The sequence below is a fragment of the Myxocyprinus asiaticus genome, chromosome 33 (assembly GCF_019703515.2).
Source record: "Myxocyprinus asiaticus isolate MX2 ecotype Aquarium Trade chromosome 33, UBuf_Myxa_2, whole genome shotgun sequence".
NCBI classification, from domain to species: Eukaryota; Metazoa; Chordata; class Actinopteri; order Cypriniformes; family Catostomidae; genus Myxocyprinus; species Myxocyprinus asiaticus.
This window is the reverse complement of record NC_059376.1, coordinates 26,303,313-26,318,121: the sequence shown is the minus strand read 5'-3', so window position 1 is coordinate 26,318,121 and position 14,809 is coordinate 26,303,313. Positions and strand designations below refer to the sequence as shown.

At 37.2% G+C, this 14,809-nt stretch overlaps 1 protein-coding gene across 4 annotated transcripts in view; it reads left to right on the top strand.

Annotated features, from left to right (window-relative positions):
- The window catches only part of LOC127424488 (AMP deaminase 2-like), a 31,303-nt gene that overhangs the window by 11,115 nt on the left and 5,379 nt on the right, over nucleotides 1-14,809 (top strand). For 2 of the 4 annotated variants that reach the window (XM_051669757.1, XM_051669759.1), the window contains exons 2-13: nucleotides 7,046-7,170; nucleotides 7,286-7,416; nucleotides 8,099-8,167; nucleotides 8,270-8,378; nucleotides 8,732-8,918; nucleotides 10,553-10,679; nucleotides 10,845-10,934; nucleotides 11,272-11,401; nucleotides 11,557-11,751; nucleotides 12,282-12,413; nucleotides 12,538-12,701; nucleotides 13,081-13,207. In XM_051669757.1, coding sequence (XP_051525717.1) covers nucleotides 7,046-7,170; nucleotides 7,286-7,416; nucleotides 8,099-8,167; nucleotides 8,270-8,378; nucleotides 8,732-8,918; nucleotides 10,553-10,679; nucleotides 10,845-10,934; nucleotides 11,272-11,401; nucleotides 11,557-11,751; nucleotides 12,282-12,413; nucleotides 12,538-12,701; nucleotides 13,081-13,207 — 1,586 coding nt within the window. The remainder of the gene's footprint in view (nucleotides 1-7,045; nucleotides 7,171-7,285; nucleotides 7,417-8,098; nucleotides 8,168-8,269; nucleotides 8,379-8,731; nucleotides 8,919-10,552; nucleotides 10,680-10,844; nucleotides 10,935-11,271; nucleotides 11,402-11,556; nucleotides 11,752-12,281; nucleotides 12,414-12,537; nucleotides 12,702-13,080; nucleotides 13,208-14,809) is intronic. The other 2 variants (XM_051669758.1, XM_051669760.1) reach the window with 1 other exon arrangement.

The window sequence follows — 14,809 nt, the reverse complement described above, 5'->3', positions numbered from 1 at the left end:
TTATAAAGTAACTTAATCCACACCGGTAAAAGTGTTCCCAAACCCGTAAATTTCCAAAATCTTTTAAAAAATAGTCCCATTCCACCCTATCAAATGCCTTCTCTGCGTCAAGTGAGATGGCAGCGATCAGGGTCTGATCATTCGCAACGGACCACATAATATTGATAAAACATCTAATATTATCAGAAGAACTACGACCACAAATAAACCCCACTTGGTCTATATGTATATGAGATGTAATTACTCTGTTTAATCGATTAGCCAGAATTTTAGACAGTTTTTTAACATCTAACTGGATCAGCAAAATTGAACGATAACTTTTACATTAATTCTTTATATTTTTTATGAATTACATTGATCAGGGCTTGCATCATGGTTGGTGGTAGTTCACCTTTCTTTAATGACTCTGTGTAAACTTCTAACATAAGTGGAACCAGTTCTGTGACATAAGATCTAAAAACTTCTGCAGCAAAACCATCTGGCCCTGGTGCCTTACCTGTTGGCAAGGCTTTAATTACCTTTTTTATCATTCGTCAATTTAGGAAGTTCCAGTGGCTCTAAGAAATTGCTAATATCCTTATCGGTAGAAGAAGATGTGTAACAATAAAGATTGAAATAGAAATCTTTAAAGGCCTTATTAATATCTGTGGCAGAAGTAAATATCTTGGCTTCAGAAGACTTCACTGAAGGAACGGTGGAAGAAAACTCTCTCTGTTTTATGTATCTGGCAAGAGGTTTCCCTGCCTTGTCCCCCAACTCAAAGTATGTCTGTCTTTCTCTGAATAACCAAAACTCTACCTTCTGTGACAAAATAGTGTTGTATCTATATTTTAGCTCTCTAAGAGTCAGCTCTCTAAGACCATTGGATGACATTTAGTGCTTCAGCTCTGTTTCAGCACTTTTAATACTCTTTTCCAATTCTATGAATTCCTGTGCTTTGATCTTTTTAATGAGTGAGGCATATTGTATGATCTGCCCCCTAAGGACTGCCTCCCATGCCACACCCACGGAGGACACCGAGGACCAATTGGTTTCTACATAAACATTGACTTCCGACTTTATATTTTTTATACATTTGTTGAAATTCAGAATCTTGTTGAAGGGATGTATTAAAGCAACATATATATGATTTTCTTTTCTCTATATTTCTCTATGTCTCTAAACACACCAAAGCATGATCTGAAACTAAAATGTTCCCAATTGAGCAATCAGTGGCAAAAGGAATGACATACATACATATATAAACTGTATATATATATATATATATATATATATATATATCTATTCTAGAGTAAATCTTATGAACTGATGAAAAACATATGGATTCAGAAGTCTACAAATGGCTGTAAGACCATGATTTTTACACATCCTCTGTAGTGCTCTAAAGGGCCTACACACTTTTGCATCACTTTGATCAAGGACCGGATCCATTAACAGATTGAATTCTCCACCCAAAACCATATCATGGAGGATCCCATCTGCTTGTAACTTTCCCTCAAGATCTATGAAAAAGTTCTGATCATCAGCGTTGGGTGCATAAATATTAGCCAGTATAAGATTCTGCCCCTATACTTCAACCAAAACAACAATGACTCTTCCTAAATTATCTTTAATCTGTTTGAGACATTTAAATTGTAAATGCTTACTTATCAATGTGATGACTCCCCTGCTCTTACTTAAACCAGCACTGCAAACTTATACCCACCCCATTTTCTACCAAGCTTTTCAGCTTCCTGTGAAGAAAGGTGCGTTTCTTTAAGGAACACTATATCATATTTTTTACGCTTAATGAAAGATACAACCTTCCTTCTTTTTATAGGGTGCCCCAGCCCATTAACATTACACATGGAGAGAAACATTTTATTTATATTAAAGTGTGACATATTGATATGCAAAGATAAATTGTGTACCAAAGGCAAAATTATATAGACCAATTTCCAACATTGATGTAATCATAAAATCCTGAACAACCCACAGAACAGAAAAAAGATGCACTTCAACCCCACGCAAATGAAGTCCATCCCCCGGAAATCCGACCATTGGTCCATGTATGGTCACAAGATTTTTCACAACAATATCGCTACCAGACTGCTCAAGTCCGGTGTGTTTTTTAAATTATTTTTTTATACGTAAACCGTGCCATTAAATTGCACATAAATATATTCAATAAAATAGGCCCCAGTAAATTATAACAATGAACCCACAAAATAAACAATTAACTCATCAATAAAGGGAGAAAGAGAAAAAAAAAAGCGAGAGTCAATGGGCAGTCAACAGAATAACAAACCCTTTCAGACTGCATCAGCAAAATGTACAATGTGTAGTCTATAGTTTTGATTCAGTGCAGGCAAAATTACCCACTCACACCATTGATTTAATGAAAGCCATATCTTGTCATTGGCATGTAAAAGTCTTGCTTCCATCCTTGGCATCAGATCTCAGCTTAGCAGGGTAAAGTAATGCGAAGCTCACCTTCTGTTCATGCAGACATTTCTTATGCTCTTTGAATCTATCCCGCTTCACTTGCATAGCTTTGGCAAAGTCATAAAAACCATAATGTTGCAGTCCTCCCAGCACAACTTGCCTTTATTCCTCGCTGCTTGTAGAACAAGGTCTATGTCTGCCGACCGCAAGAATCTTGCCAGGATGCATCAGGTCTGTCGCCTGTTTTGGGAAGCTGACCAAAAGCTCTGTGCGCGCACTCTATCTCGAACCGGCAGCCCGCTGTGTCGATCAAATTCAGAAAGACCCCTCCAAAAACTTGACCATACTGTATCTTTACCTTCCTCTCCCTCGGGGATTCCAATGAAACTAACATTATTACGTCTGCTCCGATTTTCCAAATCCTCTATTTTTTAGATACACACCTGGTCAATATCAGCCTTGGTGGCAGGTGGGTTAGCCTGTAGCTCTTTCTCGGCCGACTCCAGAAACTCGACTTTCAACATCGTGTATTCTTGTAATTAGGGTGAAAATGTTCACCTCTACAGATGTGGTTGCTCAACGTATTTCTATGAGACCCTCCATGTCGGTCGAGATTTTCATTAGTGCTGCATAAATGTTTGCAATATATTGACCTACGTCATAAGGCTTGTTGTCATTATCAACTTGACCCCCACCATCATGATCCTGCAAGGCATCAGACGCATGTGTGAACGCAAGTGCCTTTTAATGTCCCCACAGGCTGACGATTTCAAATTTTCGACATCCTACACTCCCAGCACAGTTTACCAATAGCAACTATTTCAGTTCTCACCGGTTAATATTAATTAAAAGGATAATTGTAGCAGAGTGAAGCCTCTAAGCAGCCAACACTCGCATAGCATCACGTGACTCTGTATTTTTAGCAGTGATAACAATATAGGGCCATGGCACATTTACATTCAGCCCAAAGGATAGTTTAACTGCAGTGAGTTGGAAACTGTTGAGATTGGTCACATCTGCAGATCTGCAGGAAATTCATGAATTCTGTGTCATGTTGATGGCTGTGACTCAGGGGAAACAGGGGAATCTATCCTTGTCTGTGACAGCTCAATCTGTTTCCTATGTGTCCTTACAGTTGGAAGCAGTGTCCAACTCTCTGCAGTGCAGGGGCTAGACATGGCTGTTTAATTATTCATATTAGGCTTATGAATATTTGATCATGCATCAGAGTTTAGGAAGATTGATATCACTCTGGGGAACTATGGAACTCACACTAGCTTCACTCAGTACAATGAAAGTGTTTGCATGCATGCAACAGAGAGTTTGTGACTGAATATTGTGAATATAATGAAATGTTTCTGCTCTAACTGTTTAAGTTTGTGAAAATTTAATTCTTTCCTATACTTTTTGCTAACTAGAATATGAAAAAATGCTATAATATGAGAGACTGGAAGTACTTGGTACATACTAATGTAAATTACAAAAAAAGCTGAAGTGTGTAATTTTTTTGTTTTGTTTTGTTTTGTCTAAAATAATTGATCCTATCTCAGATTATTATGCAGAAACAACTATAAGTAAGGCATTTATAAGTTGATTTCCCGAAAAGTGTAAAAACTGTGGCTCAGTGGCACTATCAAAGCATTTTTCTGTTTGTTTGACCTTCCTGACCAGCCCGACACAGCAAAATTGGCTTCACCAATGGCATGAATTTGGGGCACAACTACCTTTTTGACCGGCAAATGGTATATGGGGGGCAGTGTTGGTTGTAATCTGATTACAAAGTAATTTGTTACTGTAATCTAATTACTTTTAGTATTAAAAAAAAGTAGTGTAATGCATTACATTATAAATTTGTGTAATCAGATTTCACTTGCTGACTTCCAGTTAATTATTAAAAGTACATAACTTTGGTTACACATATTTCAAAAATTAATATTATTTGTGTAGAATACATTTAAACATAAATTATGTTCATATGTACGTCTGTTTGCGTTGTTGTGATGGCTGAAGAGTAACAATCGAATTATTGTATGGGAGAAATGTGTGGTGCTGAGTGTAAGACTTGAGTGCGATAAAGAACGAGGAAATAAAGTACTCTAAAGTAACTCTAATGTAAAGTAATCAGTAACGTGATTGCTTTTTCCATGAAGTAATGAGTAGTTTAATCTAATTACAATTTTAGAGAAGTAATTATCAGTTTGTTGTGGATTACCTTTTAGGGTTACCTACCCAACACTAGCTATGTTTCCATCCAAGTTGCAAGTGAAAAACCATATCACAAAAATAATGTGCGAATAAAGCCCCATTTCCATCCCATGTATTCAAAAGAACAAAATCATCACTTCCAGATAAGTTGTAGTCACTGTGACTCTTTTGTTGATAAAATACTTGCGGTTTAGAGCACACAGACAAAACACTTAAAGAACTTGTCTCATGTCTGAAGGCGACAGCACGTCACACATTTCTGGGAGCACTATGTGTGTGTGTTCCTCCATCCTTGTGTCTTTGCTGTATGGATCTATATTATATTTTTCACAAGTGTTAATAAACCTGCTCTTCAAAACAGTTCAAGTCTGCATTCGACTTACTTGCTCTGCAAACTCTATGTAAGGCTTTGGATTGAGACCCAAGTGTGACTGCTGTGTGCATTTTTCATTTCCTTTTTTGATTTGTAACTAGTAGCCCTAATAATAATGCAATATATATATATATATGAGAGAGAGAGAGAGAGAGAGAGAGAGAGAGAGAGAGAGAGAGCAAATAGTTTTCCTAAAAATCCTCTTATGGAGAAAGCAGGACTAAGTTTTGAAATATAATAATACCAATCTATAGACAGATTTGTTTTTTCTTTTTTTTTTTTTTTTTTTTTTTAATCAAATTGTTTATGTTGTTTCCAAGAGTGTTAGTTGTTCATGTTTTTGAGACATTACAGACATTACAGCTGATTTTCTGTAAAATTGCTTTGAAACGATATGAATTGGGAAAAGCACATATAGAAAACTATACAAATAAAACTTATTAGACTTAATTTGAATTTTATATTACAATGTTTTTTCTACTTTGGTAACAAAATCTCAATGTTCTCTCTTTGCACTGTCAAACAAACAAGTGATCAGATTCAAAGTAATGGTCTGTCAGTGGTCGTCCAATCACTGCCAACCATGTTAGAATAAAATTAGCATTAAAAATTCTGAACCTAAGTGCTGATTTCCATTGTCCCATGTCTGCCAACCATGTTGAGTGGTCCAAACATCATTTGCAGCCTAAAATTGAACTTTTGGTCGGAAGTTTGGAATAAATGCACTTGGCTGCATTGGAAAGCTATAGGATGCTCCCTTGCTCCATGTTTAGTAAATGACTTAACCTCCAGTGTGCTGTCTGTCTGCACTGGTCTCAGAACAGTTCGAAATTCACATTATTTTCTTCCTAACTCTATATAAAGCCTCTGAAAGCAAAATTTTTCAGCTTTTGGATGAACCCATTGATTCTCAATGTGATAATGCACAGTGAATACAGGATTTCTAAGAGGAAAAAGTCCTAGAGTCCACGTCAGTGGTCACTATGTTTAACAGCGTGCCATTTCACGATAAATCGCTCAAATTTTCAAAATGGCGACTAGGAAGAAGCTAGAGGCTCTAATCTTTTGCCTCAAACATGTTTCAATGTAAAAACTTAATTTGGTTTCTTACCAGATGTAGTTTGTTATCATTTCTCCCAAAGACAAACTCTGTTGAGATCGGTGCCATGTTGTTTTGTCGCATGACTCAGTGAGTCAAAAGTTTAACCCTTTACTGATAGCCCAGATTGTCCTTATGCACAGCGTATAGCGAAAACAAAACAAACAGTCCACACAGAAGGACACAGGGTCGCACAAGGTTAAAGACACCGTTATTTCAGGATGACCAGAGCATTTCAGATGCGATGATTGGTCCACTGGTTAGTCTTGTTATTAATTCATTATTCAATCGCAGTATTTTTTTATGTGCATCTTGTATTTTTAATAAATTAAATAGGAGTTTACTCGTTAAATATGTTTCCATCATACAGTAGTTTATGCACATTTCTTCTTATCAAATAAAATAATTATCCACCAAGCGAGAGTATACATTTTTTATAATATCCCAAAATGCACATAAAAATACATGGATGGAAGCACAGCTACTGATGGGGAGAGTGTTCAGGAAACCAGTTTGAAAATTGTCATTAGTTTTGCAATTCCGTTTGGTGACACTAGTGGTGCAGAAATTACACACTTTATCTTTAAGTGGGCAAGCTAAGACAGAGACGTATAAACACACACGAACACACACACACACACACACACACAAATGCACACACACACCCTAATGCTCTCCCACCTGAATGCTCCATTCTCTTGTGAGACAAACATCTGCAGTTCTTCTGCAATATTCTCTTTTCTGGCCCTGCCCTTCTCTGGACAGCTGAAAAACAGTGCTGGTCACCACTGGTATAAAATAATCAAAATATTTTTTTAATAAACATTACTTTCTACACCACCATTCAGTTCTGCAAAATCTGAATGTTTTATATATGAAAGCCCAAATCAAGCCATCTCTGTTTAAATACAAAGATCTCTCCGTTTCTTTCTTTCTCATTATAGTAGATCTCCATGTTGGCCGACACCTCCTCACATCCCAGCATTCCTTGCCTGGCAACCCTGTAACCAAGCACGGCCACATCGACCTGCGCACATCCATGGATGGCAAGTACAAAGAGATTGCGGAGGTAATCAAAGCAGCGGTTTGTGTAGTCTGAGACGTTATGCTGTTTAATACACTGAAATAAATGTAATTAGATTTCTGTCATTAATGTAAATGTATGCTAATGTGTGTGTGTTTAGGAGCTGTTCTCCCGCAGCCTGGCGGAGAGTGAGATGCGGAGTGCTCCATATGAGTTCCCTGAGGAGAGTCCCATTGAGCAGCTGGAAGAGAGGCGACACAGACTGATGCGGCAGATCAGCCAGGACATCAAGTAGGCTGACATTCCATCATGAAACTCATGTGTGTTGCTGTTGTTCAGATTTGAGGGCCATTGGGCCCTAACCTCAGTTTTAGGAATAGTTCAACCAAAAATGAAAATTTTGTCTGTATTTTCTTACCCTCATGTCTCTCCAAATCCATATGCAGATATTTTTTTCTGTGGAACTAAAAGGGAGAATTTTAAAGAATCATCACACAGCTTTTTTTCCAAACAATGTCAGTGCATAGTGACCATGGGGTGTCAAGCTCCAAAAAAGACAAAAGCAGCACATTTTTTTTGTCATTATTCATTCTCAAATCAAATCATTCATGCAAATCATTATGCAGCTCTTAAATCTAATATGGCGCAGGCTGGACATCAAAAACATCAAACATCATTGGTTTTCGTGTGTACAATATGAACATACAGGTTAGGAACAAGGTTTGGAATGAGGGTGAGTTAATAATGACAGAATTTCCTTAAATCCCCTGTTCATACACCAATATGACCATTTGACCCCAAAATTAAAAATAAATAAACAAATTAATTAAATTAAATTAATTCAAGCATGTTAGTTTAAGTAACCTGAAAATTTACCCATCATTTCTCATCTAATATTTGTTCTAACATTCACACTGTATGTGCATGTAGCCTCTGTAATTTGTAAATTATTGGATATGCCATTTCTTTTGAGGTTTGAGCCTGATATCCTTCTGCGAGCCAAACAGGACTTCATGAAAACAGACAGTGCGACAGATCTAGAGTGAGTGCCTTTTAATTTGTTCTGTGATCATTTACATGAGACCCAATGTGTCTCAAGCCTGTTACCGTAATACCAGCATGTTAAATCTCCTCTCTTCCACAGATATATGAAAGAACAGAGCCAGGTGCCCAAAGAACTGTATCCTGAGAGAGAGCTCATCCCAGAGAGAGAGTATCAGAGAGTTACCATCTCTGGAGAGGAGAAATGTGGGGTAGCAACAGTTCCTGTTTTTCACTTTTTTCCCATTGTAAGACAAAAACAAGATGTTGTTGACAGAATTGAAGTGGACCTATGTAATTAAAAAAATTATTGAGTGTGGATTAATGGACAAAAAGGAGAGGAAAAATGGAAATACATAATGATGATACATTTATATATATATATATATATATGATTATTCTTTTTCAAGCAGTTTTTAAATGTGTAATAAAATTATCTGTAAAAGAGATGGAAAAAGGTCAGACAGACGGATAGATGGATGGATGGATGGATGGACAGACGGAGATAGTGACTATGACAGACTATGCAGTCTATGTTTAATGGTCTTCTCTCACACTCCTCCAGGTTCCATTCACTGACCTACTGGATGCTGCTAAATGTGTAGTGAAAGCTCTGTTCATCAGAGAGAAGTACATCTCTCTGTCCATGCAGAGCTTCTGCAGGACCACAGCACGTTACCTGCAGGAGCTTGGTGACAGGCTTCTGGACCTCAACACATATGAGGAGGTGCCTGAGTCCTCTGGATCTGCAGGTGAGTTGAACTAGAGTTTTCTGTAGGAAAATTTATGATGGCTTTATAGACCATTTCAAGGACGTAAACAATAACAATGGAATTGGAATGCTACTGTGCATGTCTTGCCCTGAAGCATTTCCGGTTGCAGCATTTTTATAACCCAGAACTGTCAAATAAAATGACTAGCGCATACTTTTAGAATCTAGCTAAAACAGAACTAACAAGATATGTGCAAAAACTGAAAATCAACAATGAGGAGGTCATCCTCAAAGAACATCAAACGTTTATCTGAAGTGACTTATCCAGACGTGTTGTTGATACTGAGCATGTCTATGCGAGAGAGGTTATGAAAGTGTATCGTAGTTTAGATGCTCACATTTATTTCCTCAGCGGAAAGTTCGGAAAACTGGATCACTATTATTATAATCAGTCAAGCTGTTAATGCTGTAAGCACGTGACTTGCAGACATGGTAGGTTTTTTTTTTATAATAAAAAAATCTTTCCTTATGTGTCTCTTTCTTCTGCACTAGCTTTTATACTACTCCAGCTACTCTGAGATCTTGGTAGTGCTTTACTGCAAGTTTTGTTAACTTTTGTGTGACAAATTGCTTTTTATGCTCCTCATTTGTAAGTAACTTTGGATAAAAGCGTCTGCTAAAAGACTAAATCTAAATGATGTGCGGAACTTCATTCATTATAATAGGAGAGATCTATAGTCACTTTTAAAGCCCCTAAAGGAATATTCTGACTTAACTAGCCAGAAAAAGTCTACCTAACAAACTTACTATTAGTTGGCAAAAATGTTGTTTGCCTACCAGAGATATGGTTTGTGCTACAGTTGTTAGTATTGCACGGATCTTGCCATCTCGCTTCACTGCAGCAGTTCCAAGCATCCAGGGAGCATCCAGCCACCGAACAACATGGTCCAAATTTTAATAATGGCATTCTATTACAATCATTAAAGAGTAACTTTAGTAACGTTAATCATGTTTAAGTGACTATAAGCCACGGGAGAGTTTGAATGTTGTTTTGAATGAGTTTGACAGCTAGCTGGAAATGTTCAAGGGACAAAGATGTCACTTCTTTAAACTGACAAACAGACTTTGAAATGGTCTATAGCCAGAATAGAATTAAATTAAAACATTCAGAAAAAGATAAGGTAAGAACTGAAGCTCCATTTTCTGTTTTCTAAAGCCATTGTTTCCTAAGTTTGCTGTACTATAGAGTTTTTGAAAGTCTCGGTTTATGGTAAAATGCCATTCAAGTGTGGATGAGAGGAGTAAACATAGCAAAATGTGTGCATTTTTAACCAAAAAACATATTAGTGTGGCCTCAGTATAGATAATGCAGAATATTTTCATGAGATCACATTCAGTTAATTCCAGGAAACACTGAAAGCAGGTGCTCTGCTAGCAGATGAGGTTCTTGATTCAGCCTCTGTTTATAAACCACAGATCATCAGTTAAACCACAGCACAGTAGTTCTACTCATCTCTTTCCTCAACCGTTGTTTCTGTAGAAATCCATTTCTTATAAGAGTGTTTTCTCCTATTTCTTATAAGATAATTTTTGTATAGGACTAATCAATATTAAGCTACAACACAAAACAGCTGATTACATCTCCCTTTCTCTGAAATCTTGTGTTCTCCACAGGTGCAATGGTCCATCCACCCATGTCAGAAACCCATCCTTATGAGAGGCAAGACCCTGCCAACATGCCCCCAGGCAAAGGTTACACCTGCAAAATGGTGGATGGTGTTGTTCACGTGTACACACATAAGTGAGACAATCAATTTAACATTTATTTTAGTTAATAATAAAACGATTGCTGAGGAAACATTCGGCAGTGTCGCCTTTACTAAGTTTATAGAATTGTTATTGCAGTATTTGATTTCAGTGTAACCTTTTCTGTTTTTGTTAAAAAATATTTTGTAATCTCCCTCAGCTCCTCAGAGCTGGACCTGCCATATCCAGACCTGCAGGAATACATCACTGATACGAACATGATGATGGCACTCATTATTAACGGGCCAGTGTAAGTTCAACACAGCATGCTGTGGGGTTTGTTCTGTTCTCATCTAGCATATTCAGGAGATGATGATCAAATTACTGATTGAAACATCTCATTCTGTAAATGTGAGCTCATCCCTGAGTGAGCTCATTTGCTTGATTGAAATCCTCATGTACTGACCTCAATTTGAACCTGAGGAACTGAATTAGGACTGAGATAACCACTGGTATGTTCTAGCCTGAATCATGATGATTGCACAAAGATGAAGAGGTGGCAAAATCAGGTCAAATCTGATATAAATTAGATCCCCCCCCAGAGTTAGCAAGACTATGCATAACTGACTGTAGCATTTTTCCAACAGGAAATCTTTCTGCTATCGTCGTCTGCAGTATCTTAGCTCCAAGTTCCAGATGCACATTCTCTTAAATGAGATGAAAGAGTTGGCAGCACAGAAAAAGGTCCCTCACCGTGATTTCTACAACATTCGGAAGGTCAGCTGTCCCTCAGCATAAAAGCACAGAAGAATTTGAATTTGATTATGAAGAACTGCACTGATGATTAATTAGTCACTGCTATTCCATACTATTCAAATTCTCACTCTTGAACTTTCACATCTTGACCATTTGGCGTCTTGTCTGTCTTTCAGGTGGACACACATATTCATGCGTCCTCCTGTATGAATCAGAAGCACCTGTTGCGTTTCATTAAAAGGGCCATAAAGAAATATCCAGGCGAAATCGTCCATGTAGAGAAAGGGCGGGGACAGACCCTAACAGAGGTGTTCGAGAGCATGAACCTAACAGCCTTTGACCTCAGCGTAGACACTTTGGATATGCATGCGGTAAGAGCATTAGAGATTTTTACATAACATACAGTACAGATGTGGAAACACTAATTGCAAAAATATTAGTACACAAAATAAGGGCAATAATATGATAAAACACAAATTAGAAAGAAACAGTTATAGAAAGTAAGAAACTATACACTCATGTAAGCATACAAACAAAGCAAAACCAAAAATAAGAAAAAATTGGAATAAACCATGACAAAGCGTAGAGTATCTTATGAGCAGAGTTTTAGCTGTTTCACACAGTAGATGCCAAGGCTAATCTAGTGGGATTCCAAACTTCATGGGCTTGTGTGGGATCTGGGTCACTCTCACTAAAAATATGTTGCACAGAGTTGCAGATGCATTGGAGTTTAAATAAGCTGATGAATGGGCTGTTGTACTGTATTTTTAAATGAAAATGGAGTTGAATGGGTCCCTAAACCATATGAATAAAAGTTATGGAAAGGATGTCTGGAGGAAACCTGACACAAAACACACAATTTGCCATTTAAAATAAGCTACTCTCTGGCTCTTTCTCACAGGACCGTAACACATTCCACCGTTTTGATAAATTCAACTCCAAGTACAATCCCATTGGAGAATCCATCCTCAGAGAAATCTTTATCAAGACTGACAACCATATTGAAGGGAAATACTTTGGGCACATAATCAAGGTATCAGCAGTTCCTTGTAACTGTAGCAAAACAATCCAATGGTTGGTGACCAAGTTTGTAATTCAGTTTTATATGGTTTTGTATGTGCGCCCCCTGCTGACGGTTGTTCGGTGGTGCGTTTCAGGAGGTCATGGCGGACCTGGAGGAGAGTAAATATCAGAATGTTGAGTTGCGCCTGTCCATCTACGGTCGCTCTAGAGATGAATGGGACAAACTGGCGCAGTGGGCCGTCAAACACAAAGTTTATTCAGACAACGTTCGCTGGCTGGTGCAGGTGCCGCGGCTGTTGTGAGTACTGCATAAAACGGCTCAATGTGAAAAAAGCACACATGGGTGCATAGTAAATAATATAGATTTATACACATTTTAAGTTACATTTGTATGTGTTTTAACATGAAACATAACATTCCCATACATAAATCTCATATGTGCCAATATAGGTAAAACACGTACGTTTTATGTAATGTTCACAAATATGTAATATATATTTTCACAAATAATAGTGGAATTTAAATATGTACATGTACTTTATGCTCAAACATAGGCTATGAACTGTAATTATGTATATGGTCCATCAGATTTCTTTATAGGAGATTTACACATTGTAAAAGCCATCCGATGAGTAAAATGAGTATGATAAATAACAGATTCTCTCTCTTCTCTCTAGTGATGTGTACCACACCAAAAAGCAGCTGTCTAACTTCCAAGAGATGCTGGAGAATATTTTTATGCCTTTGTTTGAGGTCACTGTTCAGCCCAGCAGTCACCCAGAGCTGCATCTTTTCCTGCAACATGTGAGTCTGCTGTGATACTAAAAAGCTAGTCTGTTACTGTAAATGTGCTTTTGTGGAGGACCCTTTATTAACAGAACAAGGCTTGACCTTCAGCTGGATTATTACCGTGCCAGACAGGACAACAGTATGTTGAAACGGAAACACTGAGTGTGGACAAACTACATGTGTTCTTGTCTTACATATTCAAAATGTAATTAATTACCCTGTTTATTTAACAAGAAATGTTTGTTTTAGGCTTTACGATCACTTCTTTTTCCTTAGATGATAGTAGGGTTGAAGTAATAGTTTAAAGGGATAGTTTACACAAAAATGAAAATTCTCTCATAATTTACTAACCCTCATAATATCCCAGATGTGTATGACTTTCTTTCTTCTGCAGAACACAAACAAAGATTTTTAGAAGAAATTCTCAGCTCGGTAGGTCCATACAATGCAACTGAATGGTGACTAAATCTTTGAAGCTCCAAAAAGCACATAAAAGCAGCAGAAAAGATATCCAGTGATCTAATCAGTTTTGGACGAGAACAGACCAAAACGTAATTCCTTTTTCACTCTATATCTTGACATCAGCAGTCTCTAGGCGTGATCATGATTAAGTTTGATACACTTCCTAGTGCTTGACACATGCACAGAGTGCTATATGGCACAAGAAAGTGTAATCGAGAAATTATGATTGCCAAGGAGGCTGCTGATGTCAAGATTTAAAGTGACCAAGGAAAGAAAGAGGTCTCACACAATGTCCACGGAAACAATTTTCTAGGATATTTATTAGGAGGACAAAAAAGTGCCAAAGTGCTCAGGAACTAAATGTTTTCGATTTACATAGTCATCAGTGTAAAAACAGTGCACCTGACTCCATTTATAGGTCAGAGTAAAGCATTTACCATAACTCTTCTAGTTGATACATTCTCAAATACACAAATGCTCAAAGAAATGTCATAGACATGCATTGTACTTTTATAAATAGCATAAACACATATAAAGAGAAATATATGCATATAAACTGAAACCGGTCAAGATTTTACATAATTTATATATTGTTTACTACTAAGATTTATAGTGAGAAAGGAGTTGTATTTTGATCTGTTCTCACCGAAAACGGATTAGATTGCTTCAGAAGACATGGATTTAACCACTGGAGTCGTATGGGTTACTTTTATACTGCATTTATGAGCTTTTTGGAGCTTCAAAGTTTTGGTCACCATGTACTTGCATTGTATGGACCTACAGAGCTGAGATATTCTTCTAAAAATGTTTGTTTGTGTTCTGCAGAAGAGAGAAAGTCATACTCCTCTGGGATGGCATGTGTGTGAGTAAATTATGAGAGAATTTTCATTTTTGGGTGAACTATTCCTTTAAAATCCATGCTAGTTAAACAAAGGTTCAAACCCTGGAAGGAGTTACTCATAAAATTATGTGTTTCACGAGTTGCTTTTAATAAGAAGGCATCTAATAAATGACAAATAACTAGTTGAAAATTTATTTATGGGTGTGATGTCCATTTAAAGTTTAACTTCAATGCTTAAAATCACTAGTGACTCAGCAGCAAGAACTTTATTTTAATCAAATGGCACCAATTCTCTACTTTAACATGTGACAGGT